At 44.2% G+C, this 20,001-nt stretch overlaps 1 protein-coding gene across 10 annotated transcripts in view; it reads left to right on the top strand.

The window, feature by feature from the left end:
* Positions 1–20,001, top strand: part of STAU2 (staufen double-stranded RNA binding protein 2) — a 559,185-nt gene that overhangs the window by 372,945 nt on the left and 166,239 nt on the right. For 8 of the 10 annotated variants that reach the window (XM_029591479.1, XM_029591480.1, XM_029591484.1 and 5 more), the window contains one exon: positions 18,364–18,477. The exons of the other annotated variants lie outside the window; for them this stretch is intronic. In XM_029591479.1, the coding sequence (XP_029447339.1) occupies positions 18,364–18,477 (114 nt within the window). The remainder of the gene's footprint in view (positions 1–18,363; positions 18,478–20,001) is intronic. 10 annotated transcript variants of the gene reach the window in all.

Genomic DNA, 20,001 nt, shown 5'->3' with positions numbered 1-20,001 from the left:
AGCTGCTGAGTATGAGCAAGTGCCTGTGTGTTTGTGAGTGGGAGAGAGAGCCACTGAGTGTGTGAGAACTTGTGCCTGTGTATGAGGGGGAGAGAGTCAGTGAATGAGTATGTGTGTGTGAGGGACTGTGCTTGAGATTGAACATGTGTGTGTGAGAGAGAATGAACAGAGCCCCCAAAAAGCTAAAGTTGCTGTCCTTCTCCGCCACCATTTCAAAAAATAAATCATGTTCATGCTGCTGCTTTTTAGTATAAAACGTTTTTATTGAACTGAAACATTTGGATAAACAAAATCAGAGACATATTGTTTCTTATACATCCCCGATCGCCAGAATCGAATCCTGTGTCCCAGACCACCTCTCCCATCCAGAAAGTACCTCCCTCCCCCCTCCACCTCCCCAATCGTATCCTCTAGCAACAGTAATACATAAAGTCCAGTAAATAGTCCATGAGTAGAAAGTTTATGAGGCACCAAGCACTAATCAGTCATTGAGTATCAGGCTACATGCACGGTGTGGTAATGCCTGAAGATAGCCATTCCAGATTTGAATAAATTGACGGCACTGCTGTGGACAAGTCTTTGAAGCCAAGTTGTCTATTTGCATCATGCGATGTGGGTGAATACGCCACATCGAAAAAGGAGGGGAGTCAGAGTCCCTCCAGGTAAGTAGGATAACCTTTTTCCCTACTGCAAAGGCCTTTTTTAAAAACCAGCAGGGGCCTTGACCCCGAACAAGCGGCCGGGGAATGCAATCAAATAAGATCATATATGGGGAGATTGGAAGATTGACCTCCAGTAGTCGCCGCAAATATCCCACAATCTTCCCCCAGAACATTTGAATGCCCGGACAAGCCCAAAAGGCATGGAAAAGGGTCCCTGTGGATAAATGACTTCACGAACAAGTCGCGGTGGTCACCAATTTAGCATGAAAGGCAATTTGCGGTGTGACATATGCTCTCCGGAGGAATTTAAATTGCATTTCCCTATAATACATGCTGCTAGTAACTTTAGTCAAATTTTTCATGCAGACAGCAAAATCCGCTATAGGCACCCAAAACATTCCATCTCGATCCCAGCGCTCCACTGAAATTTGGTAAGAGTCAGTCACTAAACCCTTAAGCAGCCCCCGATAATAGCTAGACAAGGATGGCACACGTGAACTTCCAAGCATAAAGAAACCTTCAAGGGCCTGAAAGTTGGAAGGTAGCTTAGCAGAAGAGGGGATAGAGGTGAAATAATGATGAATTTGTAGATAACCAAATAAGTGACCACCTGGTAACCCATAGATACCCCGATGCTCCTCAAAAGAGAGCATCTTACCTGTGGCACCTAACACATGACCTAATAGGGTAAGTCCTTTCACTTGCCAGTCTTGGAATACTAGGAATTGAGAGCCTGGTGAGAAATCAGGATTACCCAGTATGGGTGGCAAGAACGTGCAAAATGTGGGAATTCCAAGCTGCTTAGTCAGGAATCGCCACGCATGTCTAATTGGCGCTATCAACGGGTCTTGGAGCACTGCGCCAGAGAGAGCCTGTAGGGGACACATGAGCACGAAGTGTAAGTCCAGCGGGGTTACCAAAGTATGTTCCGCCAAGAGAACCACAAAAGTGGAGTCCCCGGAAACCCAGTCCCGGACCACACACAGATTAGCTGCGATATTATAACGTAGCCAGTCCAGCGCACTCATCCCACCAAAGCTCCATTTCAATTTGAGCCATTGTAATGGGATTTGAGCCTTCTTGCCCTTCCACAGAAAACTGCACATCAGTTTATCAAGGGTCCCCTTGGTCACTTACCCCAGGTCACTGTGGGTAAGAGAAAGCGGGACGTTCTGCAGCACATAGAGCCACTTAGGCAAAATGATTAATTTAAATTAATTAATGCGCCCCCCCCCAGATAGATATAGGGAGTTATTGCCATTGAGATAATTTGTCCCTCGTCAGGTTGAGTAAGCTGGAAATATTTAGAGAATAAATGGCCTTCAAATCAAGAGAAAGATGAACCCCCAGGTATTTAATGGAATCTGCTGCCCATTGTAGAGGAAACTGCCCACTCCAACGCTCCCTAAGAGCAGGCGGGTAGGCCAAGGCCTCCGATTTGTCCCAATTTATTCTCAGACTGGAGAATGTACCAAAAGCTTGAAACAATTCCAGGAGGGCTGTCAGAGAACATTGTGGGGAGGTGAAAAAAACTAAAACATCATCTGCAAAAGCAGAATATTTTAAGATCTCCGTCTTCGTCCGGGAGTAAAACTGCACACCCCGAATATTTTGGGAAGCCTGAATCGCCAAGAGCAGAGGTTCTATGGTAATCAAAAATAACAGAGGGGATAATGGACAACCTTGACGAGTACCTCGTAGTACTTGAAAGGGGGAGGATAACATCCCATTTACTGAAAGCGAGGCAACTGGGTCATGATAGAGTAGCTGAATAGCTTGAAAAAAAACCCCATTAAACCCCACTGAGTCAAGCAGCTGGAACATAAAGCTCCACTCTACCCGATCAAAAGCTTTTTCGGCGTCCAGACTCACCACAAGAAATGGGATGTCCGAACGCCAACACAGCGCTGTCGCCGCTGCAACCCGATGCTGCTGCTTTTTAAACACTCCCCCTTCCTCTCCCATCCTTCCAAAAAGCTATATTTCCATTCTCCACGTCCCTCCACCCCCCTCTTTTCTGGACTCCTCCACCTAAAACATTGAAAACTGGCTGAGAGCTGGGATCTTGCTCCTGGTACATTCCGTATTGCTCTGATGTCCACATTGGTTGTGTAAGCTCCAGGCTTAGTTATCAGAGTATATTGCTTTGACTACTTTGCCAGTAGTTTGCACAACCAGCATGGCAGTGCGGGATGAGCCAGATGCAAGATCCAAACTCCTGGATAGCTTTAAAGGCTTGGTGGGGAAATGGAAATACAGATTTTACTGGGAGTGGGAGAGGAGAGGGCATGTTTAAAAAGCAGCCACACAAACATGATCATTTTTTTTCATTGGGGAGAGGGTGGTGGAAGGCTTTTGGGGCTTAGAGGCCCACAACTTTAATTTTTGGAAGGGCTTGGGGATTTTTGGGGTGGGGGGGGGAAGAATCACTGGCTTGGACCGTGAAGCCCTCGCATAAAATTTTTGTTCGTTTTAAGCCTTCTTTAACCAGTGATATTCTTTGAATATTGTCAGTAAGTTACAATTATCTGGGTAAACCTAGCCAGATAACTTTGCACCTTAACCAGCAATATTCAAATCTAGCTGTTTAGGCTTTCCTGAATAACATTATTTGGGGATATTCAAAGGAACGTTTATCCCGCTGAATATCCAGGTTAACTCGTCTGGCTAAGTTAGCCTTTGGAAGCTTCTTTAAATATTGACTCAAGCCTGTGCAGCCACATCTTTTTAGTTTTAGTACTTGTTAGGCTGCAAACTCCATACCAAACAGTTCAAGCAGTGGAGAAACCATAGAATTGCCCTATGCATTCACTAATCTTTAACACCTGCATCCAAAAATCTTTTTATCAGGAAACATGTCCAGAGCATATGATGTGAAGTTCCTACCTCTCTACACCCGCTCCAACATAGAGGAGTTTAAATTTATTTCACCTTATGCAACTGATATGGGGTTACATGCCTCCATTGATTCAACCTTTATTGCCTCATACAATAAAAGACCTTATCCATGTTTATTCAAATATTATTGAAGACAACAGGAGAAATAGTCACACTCAAGTCTTCAGATCAAGTATCACAGCATTACAGTTGTGCCTTTTGTTCTGTAGTGTAAGTATTTTATAGAACCCATGGATTTTAGGATATTCATCACATTTTAAAACCACTTGTTCCAGTGCTGTAAGTGGTGAGATTGAACACTTTTAAATTATTTCTTTTTCTAAGACATTAAACTAAATGCCTGTGTGCAAACCAGTGACTACTTGACATTTTATACAAAAAAAGAATTTCTGAAAAGACATAACAAATTGCTCTGAAGCAGATGCTTAAGGTATGTTATGACATCCATCCATCTAAGCCTTTCCTCAGGGCATTGAGCTAAATGCAGTTTTGGCTTACAAAAGATGTTAGGGTGAAATTTTGTTCTTACGCAATTCATTTTGCAAATTCTGTACCAAGCACACAATGTGCTGTTTATTAGCATATGCCACTTGGGGTAATCTTCAAAGCTATTTATGCAGATAAAACATGAGTTTATGCACATAAATGGCTTTTATTAAAATTGCCCAGTGTTTGTGGGCATAAATATGTGCCTAACACAGTTGTGGGCATACGTTTTCACACACAGAAGATGAGTGTTCCAGGGGATGAAGTTGGGGTGGTTTGGATTTACATACATTCTTTTGATTTTAAAAAGCATGTACATAAATGAACATGCATGCTCTGTAAAAGAGTAGACATTTCTTTGCGTGAACTACTATGTGCACATTATTTCAGATAATTTTCAAAAGGGACTTATGCGCATAAGTTCACTTTGAAAAATTATAAAATTACCCTCCATGTGTATAAGGGATTGACTTGGCCAGTAAAAAGGAATCCTAGAAAATTTAAATGGTGCCACTGCTCACTCACTCCAAAAATTGCCTTTCACTCTTTTGCCAATTATTAATCCATCTACTACACAGGGACATCAATATTCAAAAGCCATTTAGATGGGTAACTCACAAATTATATGTCTAAATGACTAGTTTTTCCATATTCAGCCATTTATCCAGCTAAATTATAGCCAAGTAAGTTATCTGACTATATTTTAGCCAGAAAATAAGAGGTATTCTAGGGGCATTTCTCAGAGGGGTTTAGTTATCCAGCTAACTTAGCCGAATCTCATTTATATCCAACTAACAAGGTCATTCATCAAAATGAGTTATGGCATTAACACACGCGTTAATGACATAACGCATGAGATAATTATCACACGGCACATATGCAAATTTTTGGAAGGGGTGGGATTAGGGAGGGATTTGGGCGGGATTTATGAAAATGAGGGGCAATATTGCACCATGTGAAGGATAACGCATGCTATCGCATGGTTTTAACGACAGAAATAATTACATCTTTTTTCCTGGCGTTAAGCTGTGCAATATGCCCAAAATGGCCGTAATGCAATTTGCGATAAATTTTGAGAATTGCATTTCAGCCATTTCTGGGCTGAAAGGAGGGGGAGAGGAGGGGGCAGAGAGAGAGAGAAAGCGTCTCTGGGAAGGCCTTCACAGTATTCAAGTTGTTGTGCCCATTGGTCGCAGATGGCTGTGCCCTCTGTTGCTTACTTTTATTTTGCCTGACTCCATTCATCTTGGGAATATGGCTGCCTCAGCTTCTCTACGCTGACCCCTCCAGCGTCCCCAGACCGGCATGGGCGATTGCGTTCGCCATCTTTCTCCTGGGATCACCTAGGGCACATGTGTGCGCAGCCCTGTCCTTTACGTGCGTCTTGGCGGGAACCTCGGGGGCATCCCCACCGCATGACGTCATAGGCTCAGGATATTTAAACCCATTTCACATTTCCAGCGACGAGATAGCAAGGAATCTTCCATGCTGATCTCTCCATGTTACCAGATGCTCCCGCTCTGTGTACTTTCACTCCAGGACGACTTAGGTACACGCTCCATGGGGGCCTTGCCTCGCTCCTCTTTACCCTCCGAGGTATCTGCTACCAACAAGGAAACCTAAGGTACCCGCTCCTCAGGGCCTTGCCTTGCTTCTGTTTACCCTCCGGGGTTGCCTACCTATTACAAGGATGCCTACGGTACCCGCTCCTCGGGGCCTTGCTCGGGCCTGGTGAGACTGTGGATCTGCCATTCCACTTTGCAACATACAGACGGAACATTATCATCTGGTTCTCCTCTCCTAGCTGGAACCTTCACCCGATCCTTGGGTTACCATCTATGTTGCAGAACAATAAAGATATATCTCTGTGTCCATCTCTGCCTAGAGCTAGCCTATCGCTGCTCTAGGCACCTCCCACAGGACTCTGCCCTGTGGGAGGTGTCATCTCTTACAGCAACCAGGGGCCCACACTTCAATGTCCAAAGTACAACACAAGTATTTATATGATTATAGGAGGGCCAGCTAATAACGCGAGGTGAGGTGTTGGTGGTGGTTTAGGGGCCAGTTTTACATGCAGAGTGAGACGTACGAACAGCACAGTACACCTCGGTGAAGATTTGACATCATTTGGAGTGAGTAAAGTCTCACAAAGATGAGATTTCTACCTTGATATCTCAACCTAGCTTGATGGTACCCTGTTATAGAGTCCATCAAGCTAGGGCAAGAGATCACTGTAGAAATATCATCTTTGTGAGACTTTCCTCACTCCAAATGATGTCAAATCTTCACCGAGGTGTACTGTGCTGTTCGTACGTCTCACTCTGCATGTAAAACTGGCCCCTAAACCACCACAAACACCTCACCTCGAACTATTAGTTGGCCCTCCTATAGAGATATAAATAGTTGACTACTCTGAGGGTCTTATAAATATTTTTATTCTCTCTCTTTCTCAGCACTTCATGAGCTGTGAAATATAAGTATCGCGGGGTGCAAAACCTTTACCGCACCCTGTAATACTACCTATGCGAAGCACCAGGCAGTGCGGTAATTCTAAAAATTACCCTAAACATGTTCCTTTCTCTTACCGCATTCAATGTTATAGCATTTTTTTTATCCAGCCTTGTGTGGCCAGATAACTTTCTTCTTACTGGATATCCAGGTAAGTAGCACTTTGAAAGAAAAAAAAAAAAAAACGAAATAAAGGGGCCTGTGGCTGGATTCCCTCCTTCCCTCACCACATTTCATTGTGCATCCCCCAGTCCACATTCCCTCCTAAATCGTAAAATTGCTTCAGGTTTCTGCAGATTGGGGGCCTCTCTTCCCCCCCCATCCCCCCACCACCACCAGTCACCCATTCTCTTTTTTAAAAAGAAAAATTTTCCCACCCAAACTCTGCCCTCACCCACCTGTTTAGCAGAATAATAATAGGCTGGTGAACTCCCTGCCCGGACCCCTGCCACCTCTACCCCCTCCCCATCCCGCCATTCATAAAACTGCTGCCAAGAGCGAAGTACAGTAGATACTCATCCCAACGCTTCCAGCGTAGTTTCTGAAGGAAGTTGTGCTGGATGCATAAGTTAGCCATGGTGTAGATACGCACTCCTGACGCTTCCATGCCCACTCTACAGTCAATACTTGCCCCTGCGGCTTCCACCGCAATTTCCGTCAGAAGATCTGATGGAAGGCGCCAGGAGCGAGTGTCTTCTTTACCTTGTTCCTGGCAGCAGTTTTGTGAGTGGCAAATTTCTTACCTGCCCTGTGAAGTGTTACTGAAGTATGCGCCATCGATACTGTTGATCAAGAGTATGACAGGATAGAATTTCTACTAATATGGACAAGTCAGACCGTCCTTTCCTGTTCCCTTTCTATATACTTTTGGGCTTTATGTTATGAAACGTATTACATTTTAAGAGCTTTACAGTTAGATTTATCATTGGTTAGATTGAAAGAAAAGTGAAATCTATCCTATCAGTACTGAGTAAACTACACAAAGTGGGGAAATTAGCCATCTCTCCAATGCAGAAATGCTGTCTTGCTATAAATTATGATGAGCTCATACTGGAAGTAGTGAAATTACTCAGACAAAGTTGGGCTTGAAAGCAAAGTTCCGAGGCAAGCCCTGTGGCAGTGGGCTAGTCTGTATTCTGACTTGTACTGACTGAGCTAATAGAAAAGAATTTTAAAGTAAAGAACATTTCTGTTCCAAATCTTGTTTAACTAGATCTGACTTAGGATAATAAGCACATGAAATATAATGTGTAGAATGTGCCTGCTATAATACATTTGAATAATGTTGGCTAGTTTAATGGCTGAAGCAAGTATTGCACTATGAAACCTAGTATTGTTTTTATTCCCCTGTTTTCTCACTTACTATCTTAAAATTAAATCACTTAAAGCTTAATTCTGCTATATTTGTGGAAGTGGAGGGAGCAAAAATACACAAATTTGTATTCATTGATTAAAAAAAAAAAAAAAAAAAATAGGGCCGAAAGGCTGTTGTATAGTTATTGAGTATTGTGAGCATAAGTGACTGGTATAAGAGGCTTGGGGAGGCTAAGCCTTTCCTTCCCAAAATCCAGTGGAAAGGTCTAGTGGCATCACTGGCCTGTACAGGCTGGAGGAAGACAGAAGAAGGTGCTAGTGTCATCAGTCCACTTAGGCCAAAGGAGGCAGGGGAAGCCTGCAGGAGATATCATCGTTGGCCCATTCAACCCCCAGGAGAAGGAGAGCCACTGCCTACCTGACTGCCAGCTAACTGAGTAAATTCTATGTAAGAGAAAGACTGATAAAGGTTGGGATTTGAGACCGAGAGAAACTGGTAGGAAAGGGGTTGAAAGAGAGGGAGACTGGTGAGCACAGGGAGTGTTGGGGGAGGGGTTGAGAGAGTGAGACTGGTGAGGACTAGATGGGGTGCATCAAGTGAAACTCCTCAGGGTGGGGGAGTTGAAAAAGAGAAACTAGTTGGATGGGATGGGGTTCAGAAAGAGATGGGTGAGAACAGGCTGTGGGATTAAGATAGGGACTGATTGGGGAAGGTTGAGAGAGAGAAAAAGAGACACTGTTCAGGACAGAGTGGGAGGTTGAGAGAAAGAGAGACTGGTGGGGACAGGATGGGAGGTTGAGAGCGAGAGACCATGAGATTAGGGTAGGAAGTTTGAAATCGAAACTTTGAGGACAAGGTGGGATCTGGGAGGTTGAGAGAGAGAAAAAGAGAGACTGATGGGGACCAGTATTTCTATGTCTGGAGAGGAAGTGAAATGCATAGAAGAAAACTGAGTCTGTGAAGGGGTGAGAGGAGATGGAAATGGTGCTGACACAGGGAGTGAGAGGCAGAGGAAAATAGATAAGGGTTGCTGAAGTACAGAGGGTGGGAATGGGAAACTAGGGGTTGGATGAAAGAGAGGGGAAAAGAAGGTGGAGGAGAGAGTGAGAACGATGGGGAAATGGGAGGCTTGGGAAGGAGAAAGAGAATGGAGAGATGGGCTAGGAAAGGATTGAGAGTGGGAGATGGAAAATAATTTGATAGGTAGGTTAGATTTGAATAAGGGGATGCTTCAGCCTTCCCAAACAAGTGATAGGCCGATACAGAACGGTTCACTCGGCCGAGCACACTGATTAGCCCCCATTTGGCCGTGCGTTTTAGATGTGCTATTATTATCCCTTATACTGTAGGGCAGATGTTAACTTGAAAGCACTGGGAAAAGTATACAGAAAAGCAGTAAAAACTGCTTTTCTGTATACCCTTCGACTTATAATCTTAGCAATATTAAGTCGGAGGCACCAAAAAAAAAAATACAAAAAAAAAAAAATCTGCCCGCTGAGCGGTGGGTTAAAAAACAGACGCTCAATTTTGCTGGCATCCGTTTTTAAAACCCATAGCTGTCAGCGGGTTCGAAAACCGACACCGGTAAAATTAAGCGTCGGTTGTCAGACCCGCTGACAGCCGCCACTTCCACTAATAAGAAGGATACTGTAGGATAGAGATGTGGAAAAATGTTGATGATGACGTCAGGTAAGATGGGTATATATACCCATCCCTGCCTCCAGCACTTTGCCTCAGCAACGGCTCCTGCTCTGCTTCAGAGTGCAAGTTCTGCGTTGTCTCCTGATCCTGCGTTCCATCCTTGCTCCTGTTCTGTGCCCTCCTGCTCCTCGCCACTCCGGACTGACCTCCTGGTTTTGAATCCGCCTGGTAACCCAATTCTGCCTGAATTCCGCCTGGTAACCCAACTCTGCTTGACCTCCACCTGCCCTGACCTCCAGCCTGTTTCTCCGTCTTCGCCTGTTCACTGCCTGTCCTGACCTCTGGCCTGTTTCTGGTTCCATCTGCCGCCTGCCTCGACTTTTGCCTGCCCTTCTCCACTTCAGCCTCCTCCTCTGGTTCCACACTTTGAGAGACCCCTGCTTAAGTCCTGCCGGCCCCGGCACCCATGGGCTCAACCTGCGGGGAATGAGGGCTGGTAAAGGTGAAGCTCCAGTTGAGTCTTCTCTGCCTGCACTGTCTCCCGACGATGAGAACCAACAGGGGCCCTCTCCTGGTGGTAGCATCAACCTCGTCTCGGCTGAAGGGTCCACATCCTTAACAGAAGAGTGTTGGAATATCTGTCATTGGAGATTAAGAGTAGGATATACACACATTTGTGTGAGATACACTTTTAATTTAGAAGGCTCCATTTTGCCTCAATGGCTGATAAAAAAAAATTTAAAAAAAGAGCACAGGATTTTTTAATGATGCCCTGTGTGCAACCAAAACATGTATATAACTGACCCCCATACTAAATGTATGTGCTTAATGTTATTTTATCAAGGGTAAGACAAATTTCAAAGGCATTTCCATGGGTAAAACAGGTTTTACCTGCAGAAATGGCTTGTTACAAAATTGCCTGCCCGATATGTGGGTAAACTTATGTACATATGTCCTGTATGCACGGATATTACCCAGACTAAGCAAAGGCATTCCCCAGGGCAGAGTTGGGAAGAGGTTGGACTTGTGCCTACCTTATGGACTTCTCAAAAATGTACCTTAAAATCAAAATATTTCTGCTTACAAATTAGCAAGTGTAATTGTGTGCAGGTAGTTTTGGTAGGGTCATTTTCAAAGTAAGTTTGCTTTGAAACTTGATGTAACTTATATGTGTATTTGCTGACTTTCTTATGTGGGCTGTTACAAAATAACCCCAAGGTTTTACTCTAGCTTCCCTTTTCATCCTGAACAGATTGTAGCCCAGTATGGCTACATTCCAGTCAAGGGGTTCATTAAATCTCATCTCTGATAGCTCAATATCTCAATCTCACTCATCTGTTAAGACTTGCAAGTGTGGATTTTTATTACACAGACTATGAACATTTGTGCACATAGCCTTCAAATTATTTCTCCTTCTCTGTTTTTCCTAGTATATCAGCATAGCTGCCTTCCTTATCCTCCCTATTGTTTACAGATAGCTTAATGAGATATACACTTTTGTGTGTTTCTTCACATGTCTCATTTGTTTGTTGGCAGTGTCAACCTGATTCAACCAGTTTCCGTTTGCCACCCACTCACCTATATTAATTACTTGTGAATGTGTAATCTGAACTGTTCACAGGGATGGTAACTTTCAAACCAGCACGCAGGCAAACTTTGGCACACGTGTGTCGGTGCGCGCCCAGATAAGTGGCCATTTTATAACTTGCGCGCATGATGTAAAATAGCCTGACCACGCGCACAGGTGCCCACAAGAACATGCCATGCTGGGTCAGACCAAGGGTCCATCAAGCCCAGCATCCTGTTTCCAACAGAGGCCAAAACCAGGCCACAAGAACCTGGCAAGTACCCAAAACCAAGTCTATCAATTTTAAGTGGGCGTACACCTATGCGTGTAAATCCCGCTTCTACCGTGTAAGTCGGGGTATTTTAAAAGGGGCGCATGTTCATGCCATTACCAGTTTCACCAGTTCGTCCAGTTAACAGCTATGTTCTCCAAACCCCCCTGGTTTGATATTCTGTACTTCCCTCAGTTACCCCTGACCCTTTAAACCCATGAGAAATGGCTCTTTCTTTTTATTTTATAACTTACATCTCCTCCATAGCAGAAGTAAATTTACACGGCAAAGGTTCGGGTGTGCGCTGATGGTGGATTTTCAAATTACCTGTGGGCCTTCAAACTACAGAGAATGGAGTGCTGAAAATAGTCCTCTTAATATATAATTGGCTATGAAATCACACTGTGGCCCATATCGAGTAAGCCAGTCAGCATGACATTTATCCAGGGAAAGTTACTTGGATTCCTTTAACTGGATGTTCAACAGAACTTACCCGGATAATGTTTCACTGAATATATCCAGATAAAGTTAGCTGGAGCAACGATTCTCAACCGGTGTGTTGCGGCTTCCCGGTGTCCCAGTGCCCCGGTTACGCTTCCTTCCCTCTCCTTCATTGCAGTGAGTCGCATATATTCTTCCACTAATACTGCTGCTGTGCCGTCCAGGCAGGAACAGCAGCAGTGTTAGTGGAAACCAGTGGCGTACTAAAGGTGGGGGGTGGACAACAGGGGGAGGGGTGCCATCGGGAGTGTTTTGTGGTACCAATCAGCTGATTTTAAGTATAATCTGGCAGCGCAGCTGCAGAAGAGAAAAGAAAACATGCTTTGCCTGCCCTGAGCGTGTGTTTCTCATATCAGCTCTGCTGTGCTCGCTGGCTCCCGTCCTGTCCCTCTCTTGGTGCCTCCCTTGCTGTGGCAAACGATTAGACGCCCAGCACGGCCCAGATTTGTGACACGCAGGCGGGGGTTCCCACCCCATAGCCAGCAATTAGAAGCCCCCGTGTGGCACCAATTTGTGACACACAGGCACAGGTCCCCCCCCCCTCAGCCAGGAATTAGAGGCCCCCAGCACGGTAGCATTGTGGTGTCCTGCCAGCAGGCTTCTTGCACCCCCTCGGCAGAAAGAAGGACCACCTTGGGGCAGAGGTGAGTCACATGATGTTGTGACAGAGAAGAGGAGGTGAGAGTGAGGGATGGTAAGGGAAGGGGAGAGGGGAGTGACTGAGAGGGAAGGAGTGGGAGTGAAAATGAGGGGGTGACTGACTGAGAAGGAAGAGGAGGGGTGAGTGACAAGGAAGTGGGGGAAGGGAGGGGGTGGGTGACAGAAAAAAGTGGGGGAGGGAGGCAGTGGGAGGAAGAAGGGGAGTGAGAGTGAGGGAAGGGGGTTTGAGTGATGGGGTGAGGGATGGAAGATGAGTGGGGGGAAGGGGGATGAGTGACTGAGAGGTGAGTGAAGGAGAAGAAGAGTGTAGAAGAGTTCAATGATAAGAGAGCAGGGAAAATTTGTGTATGCCCTCCACTAATCCATGACAATCTCAGTGTTACTGGAAATCTAAAGTTCCCAGGTATGGTATGAGGGAAAAATGTTATCCTTATTAGTTTTAATTGTAGGGTATTATTTGATAATTCTGCTGTTTTGAAATATGTTATTGATATTTAGGAAATTTTTAAACATTTGTATAAGAGTTCTCATTATTGGATGATGATCTATTCATCAATTGTTTTGATATGTCTATTTTTTAGTATGGTTTTACTATTCTGATTGATTTATATTTCCTGATTGTCTTGTTTTGAGGAATAGTGATATTCTGCTTTTCTGTTGTTGCACTGCATACAGAATCTGGCTTGTTGCGGCTTCTGGTTCAGTTTTTGTCTGTGTGTGAGAGAGCGAGAGATAGAGGAACTGTGTGTAAGCGTGCCCCCAGTCTACGATAATCTCAGGGTGACAGATTTGGAGAGGGTGTTTTTAAAATCCTTATTAGTTAAATTTATTGAGTGTTATTTGATGTGTCTGCTATTTTGAAATATTTTATCGATGTTTAGGAAATCTGAAAATTTATATATGGGTTGGAGGTGCCAAAGGAAGTATCTGCCCCAGGTGCCAAATAGTTTAGGTACACCACTAGTGGTAGCTATCAACATCAGCGGCATGGCCCTTTCTTCTTCCCGCTCCCATAGCAGGAATAAGAAGTGATGTATAGTGGGGCATGTGGGAAGAAGAGAAGACCATGCTGCATAAAGTAGTGGCAGAAGCCTGGACCCGGCCCAAAGCACAGCTGGCGATCAGCGACAGGAAAAAGAGCAGAATCAGCCCCCGTAGTTGATGGGATTTTTCATTCTCAGGCCGTGGGGGGAGTGGGGGGGGGAGATAACTGGTGTATGTATGTGTGAGGGAGACAGACACTGATCAGGGAGGTGACTGATTTGTTTGAGGAAGGCAAAGGCTGGTCAAGAAGGTGACTGGTATGTGTGTGAGGGAGACAGAGATTGTTCAGAGATGACTGGTGTGTGTATGAGAGAGAAAGAGACTGATCAGGGATGTGTCTGGTCAGAGAGGTCACTAGTGTGTGAGAGACAGAGACTGGTCATGGAGTGTAATTGGTGTGTGTGTGTGTGTGCAAGAGAGACTGGTCATGGGCCCTAAGGATGAGCCCCATGAGGACAGAGCTTCAGCAGCCACTGCTGCTTCTGGTGAGTGCTATTGGCCTGCAAGAGGAAGAAGTAGGAGAGTTGCTGGAGAGGGTAAGTAACGGTGGCTTTTTAAGTTTATTTTTTCTTGATTGACTACCATTTTAATTATTGGGTATTATGTGATGTGTCTGCTGTTTGAAGTATCTTATTGATGTTTGAAGAATTTTTAATAATTTTTATGAGTTTTTAATTGTTGGATATTATTCTATTCATCAGCTGTTTGTAATATTTATTAGTATAGCTTTACAATTATTTCTGTGAGGGGCTCTATAGCAGCTTGGCTTATTCTGTTTAGGGCCTGGTTTAATATTTATAATGTTGCCTTTCATAGACAGGGTTGTTACTGTTTGAGTGTGTTCAATAATACAGGTGTAACTTTGTGCGGGTTAGTTTGTGTGCATTATTATGTTAGGTCAGTTCTGGGTGTGTGACTGAGGTGAGGTATTTTACTAGCATGTAGGCATATGTTTCAATCTTATTTGTTGTGCTTTCTCAATAGGATATGCGTTAGTGGTAAATTACTGTCTTTTCATAAGGAAGGCTATTGTGCCTGGTAGTAGAGGGAGTTCGTTTTGCTTTTACTGAGATGTCATAAGAACCAGAACATCTTTTTTGTATGGTGAGTTGTACGGGAAATGACCTAGTTCTGCTCTGCACCCACTGTTTGGGGGGGGGGGGTCGAGGGGGTTCCCGTGGTTGCAGAGTGTATGTTTACATATAGCCCCGTGACGGTCACATGTTCAGTGTGTCACGCATGTGAGAACCATCTGTCAGATGTGTCCCGACCGAAAAAAAATTGAGAACACTGATCTGGAGAACTTTAGGATGAGTATTTTAATCACCAGACTTACCTGGCTAACTTTGTCAGAGCAGCACTGAATATCTGGGATTGTCCCCAGTGCCACTTCTTTTATCTGGCTGTATTTTGTCTAGGGTAACAAGTTACACCAGATAAAATAAAGCCAGGGAGAAGGGGAAAATATTCAAGTCTTGGGTTTTGTCTGGCTACTTCCGAAAGTTAACCAGATAAAACCTTTGATTATCAACTCTCTATATGCACACTACCTTAACAATCTTACCTGAACATGAAATACAATTAAAATGATTTTCTCACAGAACACATAAGAATGGCAGTTTTCTACCTGATTCATACCGGATGTCTTTAAGCCTGTAAAACGGTATTCTGAGCATAGTCCGGCCTCTGAGCAGATAGTAGTATATGTGCTGTGTAACAACACACACACACACACACACACGTTTGCTACTGAAAAAAAGGAACGTTCCTGGGAGCAGGAGATTGGGGAGTGACTATACATGTGCATTCCTGTTATTTTTTATAGGCCATGAATCACTGTTGAAAAGATTTTTATTCTTCCTGAAGTTCTTGGCGTGACATATTCTGCCTTCCCTCCTTGCCCTTCAAATTCAAAAAAAACGTCACCATCTCTGTCACCTGCTAAAACTGTCCCCTAATGTCAGGAATCCCTTGTGGTGCGCTGACATACTGTCATTTCGCCTGCAGCCGTGCCTTGTGAACATCTAATGGTGCTGGCATTCTTTGATGGAGGCATTCCTTGTTTACTTCACATCCTATTTTATTATTGAATAGGTCAATTTTCAAAGGGCCTTAAGCCTGCTAGTTCAAAGCCCTTGAAAATTGGCAAGATTAACCGGCCAAATCTGGCTTCTTAAATTTCACTAAGCAGTTAAATTTAGCTGGCCAAATTCTGGGTGGGCCCAGTGACATGCTTAGGTCAGGGGAAGAAAGTTAGACGGCTAGCGCTGATTCGCGGTACTATCCAGTCAAATGTAGGTGCTATAATAGCAGCCCTAAAGTTTTCCATCCACCCCGAATCTTGAAATATAAAATAATTTACCCACAGCCGCCTGACCCTCCCTTTCCTCTCCACATGTTAAATGCCCCAGCAGTTGCTTGACCTTGGCAGTCTTTTCTTTAAAAAAAAAAAAAAAAAGGTCTCCCAGCAGCAGAATTCCTCCTCCCTTCCTCTTTGCTGGCCGAAGAAGGAAAGTATCACTGCTTTCTGATTGCTTCAGCTGTAATCACTGAGAAAGCTTGTACAACAAGCCATGCAGGAAATAAAAGCACCTCCTTCAGAAGTATTTCTTTCAGCTTTAAAAAAAAAAAAAAAGCATTATTTTGTTTAGTTTGATTTTACACAATTATTATTACTGTCAAAAATCATAGTTGATGACCATGGGATTCATTTACTTCAAAATAAGCAGCTGGAATGCCGTATAAAGTTCTGGTCACCACATCTCAAAAAAGGTATAGTTGCCTTGGAAAAGGTAGAGAGAAGGACAAGCAAAATGATAAAGGGATGGAATGGCTCCCCTGTGAGGAAAAGCTAAAGAGGTTAGGGCTGTTCAGCTTGTAGAAGAGACTGCTGGGGGGGGGGGGGGGGGTGGGATATGATGGAGGTCTATAAAACCATGAATGGAATAGAATGAGTAAATGTAAGTAGGTTATTTACTCTTTCAAAAAATGCAAAGACTAGGGGATACTGCATGAAGTTAATAAGTAGCACATTCAAAACAAATTGGAGAAAATTATTTTTCAGTCAGCAGACAATTAAGCTTTGAAATTCATTCCCGGAGAATGTGGTTAAGTCAGTTAGCATAACTGGGCTTTTAAAAGGTTTCTGAACTGGATTGGCCACTGTTGGAAACAGGATACTAGGCTTGATGGAGCCTTGGTCTGACCCACTATGGCAATTCTTAGGTTCTTAAAATATTTCTATTCTGCCTTTCTCAAATAGTGTTGTATAAGGCAGATAAAATGGAGGCTAGCTAGTTGTGACCTCAGAACTTGATATGTAATTATATGTTGCGCTCGGGGGTGGACCCTTGTCCTGGGGCAGAGGTGGAACGCCTCCTGAAAGGGAACAGGAGGTAGCTGCCCCCAGGGGGCGGAGCACTGGAGGAGACACAGGCTAGGAAGAGCTTCACCGCTGGAAGCTCGAGGTCCCCCCCGGGAGGAACCCATAGGGACCCGGGCCACTTGGACTTAGGTGGGCCTCGCAGGGTCTCCTAGGAGAGTGAAAGTCCGGCATGCTCACGGAGACAGGGGGAGTGCGATCGGGTTCAAAGGTGGCTGCTGGTTGGATCAAGGAGAACCAGAACAGTGTTGGTGATGACAAGGCGAGGAACAGAGCCAGAATCTGGAGACGAGGTCAGACAGGCAAGGTCAATGTCCAGAGGTCAGTCCGAGTAGGTCAGCAAAGCAAGGGTCAGGTACCGGAGGTCAGACGAGATCAAAGGCAGGCTGAGATCTTGAGGCAGGCGGCAGGCAGGCAGGCAAGTCAGGAACAGGCTGTGTTTTTGAGGCCGGCGGCAGGCAGGTCAGGAACAGGCTGAGGTCAGAACCAGAAAGTCAGTCCAAGGATACTTCCTGGGTAGACAGACAGATGAACACAGGAACAAGCAGGCTACAGGAACTAGGATGCAGGAATGAGTCAGGAACAGAACTGGAACAGAAGGATCCTGGAACGAGACTAGGAACAAGCAGGAACAGATACAAGTGCAGAGGCAATCTTAGAATAAACCGACCCGATTGCCAAGGCAAGGAAGCAGAGACAGGAACTTCCTTATATCAGGGAATCAATCAGGGCGCGCCGCGGATCTAGGACCCGCCCTTGGCCCGACATGAGTCCGGGTAGTCCGCGCACACGCATGGGCGAGGCCAACATGGCCGAGGACGCCGAACCTCGGCATGAGGCCCGACGCGCAATGGAAGGCCCGGTGACCGCTGCCACAAGACGCCGGGGCCTAGCTGGACTGGCAACTATCGAGAGGGAGGTCATCCCGGGACCCGCTGTGGAACCATGAAGGTGAGCAAGACCGTGCGCGGGACAGCCGCGAGCGGGGCGCACAACATTATAATGGATGATGCCCGCTTCTTGGGATATTATTTCTTATACATTATATATCATTTTGTTAATGTAGGGAGGAGGAATAGCCTAGTTGTTAGAGCAGTGGTCTACGAACCAGGAGACCAGGGTTTGAGTCCCTCTGTCGCTCCTTGTGACCTTGGGCAAGTCACTTTACCCTCCATTGCCTCAGGTACAAACTTAGATTGTAAGCCCTCTGGGGATACAGTACCTGAATATAAACCGATGTGATATCTCAGATCAAATGTCGGTAAATAAAATAAATAATGTTGAGAACCACCTAAGATATCACATTTTAGGCAATGGTTTGAAACAATACTGGACTATCTTACAGAGCTGCAAAGAAGGAATGTATTATTCGGTTGACATCTTTGTGCAACTGGTACTTAATGTATTTCTTGTTTTGTTCTATTACAGGTACTCTACAGTGACAGACAAAATGGCAAAGACTGCATGACTTGTTTGACACTGTCACCCGTGCAGATGACTTTTCATGGCATCGGGAATTCCATCGAAGCCAGCCATGACCAGGTATCTTTTTCCTTTCCCCATCTTAACTTCTCATCCCCTTTGTAAGGATTTTATTAATATATATATATTCACTAGTTCTGAGTATAAAGCTTGTCAAATGTTTCACATATCTTATTGCTATTTTGATTATACTTTGCACTTTTCATGCTGATTCCATATGTGATTTCTTTTTGAGATTGTTGAGAAAGCTGCTACAAGGAGAAGGGATTAATTTAACAGATAATCCCTTTTTCAAGTACTTCTGCGTGTTCTGTCATTGACTTTATGAACAAGTGCAGTGATCAGTCTCTTAGCAGAAATTTTGCATCTGTTTTCTTGTACTGATTATGAGTAATTAATAGTTCAGTTCATTATACATTTAGTGGGGTGAAGGGTGCAAATTGTTGGGGGGGGTTTTTGTATTGTGCTAGGTTGTATTATTAATATAAAAACTAACACTCATAAGCTCAGCAACATAGACATGAAAGCTCAATATATAAATGTAACTCCCAGTCACTCATTCAGATATTACCATAAACTGAAAAGTATGTAAAAGAGGCCATCATAATGAAATGCCGGCCAATATTTGTTTTTTCAACACTTCTTGAAGTTTTTCAATCCCTGTATTTAATCGTACGTCTCTGTTCACTCTAGCCTCAAACTCGAACATTTTTTTCAAGTCCATTTTGTATGCAATAAAAATTTAAAAACAATAATGTACAAAATTCCAGTAGACTTAGTTTTATATGACTTTCACCAAATAGGTCCCGACATGGCCACCAGGTTTTGAATCCCTTATACTGAAGCCAGGATGGATTGCTATTGATGTTTGGAAGACTTGCCCTTGAAGCTGAAGACGAGATTCGAAATAAGGTGGTCATATTGGGACTTATTTGGTGGAGATCATTTAAAGATAAGTCTATTGGAATTTTGTTTTTCATTTTTAGTGCATACAAAATAGACTTGAAAAAATGTTTCGAGATCGAGGCTGGAATGGACTGAGACCTATGATTAAATATAGGGATGCAAAAACCTTTCATGAAGTATTGACAACACAAATATTGATCAGCATCTCATTATGATGTTCTCCTCCCATGCATAGAGGTAGATTTTAAAAGTGAGCCACGCAGGAGCTACGCGAATTTTAAATCGCCGGGAAGGGCGCACATCCAGAAAAAAGTAGGTGGAAAAGAGGCAGGGAATGGGCATTCCAGAGGGGGGACCAGCACAGATGCAGATGTACTATACAGATGCTAGCGCCTGTATAGTACTGGTGTAACTTTGCTACAGCTCCTCAGTAGTCGTTGAGAGAGAGAGAGAGAGAGCGCACTTCTTTATAGGGCTCAGCCTGACACTCAATATATGCACCATTGTAAGGGGGCACTGTTTCAGGGTGAGTTTTCGGGAGTTGGGTTAGCGTTTCGGGGGTGGGAGTGTTATAGACACATTTAGAGATATTCATTGTAAAATTGACATCGTTAAAGACTTTTAGACCTCATAAGTGATGAAAATTCTGACAAGAGGAGTTGATTTGTACACTGCAGT

Source organism: Rhinatrema bivittatum, chromosome 2 (genome assembly GCF_901001135.1).
Source record: "Rhinatrema bivittatum chromosome 2, aRhiBiv1.1, whole genome shotgun sequence".
NCBI classification, from domain to species: domain Eukaryota; kingdom Metazoa; phylum Chordata; class Amphibia; order Gymnophiona; family Rhinatrematidae; genus Rhinatrema; species Rhinatrema bivittatum.
The sequence above is the reverse complement of the archived record's forward strand: the minus strand, read 5'-3'. Positions and strand labels throughout refer to the sequence as shown.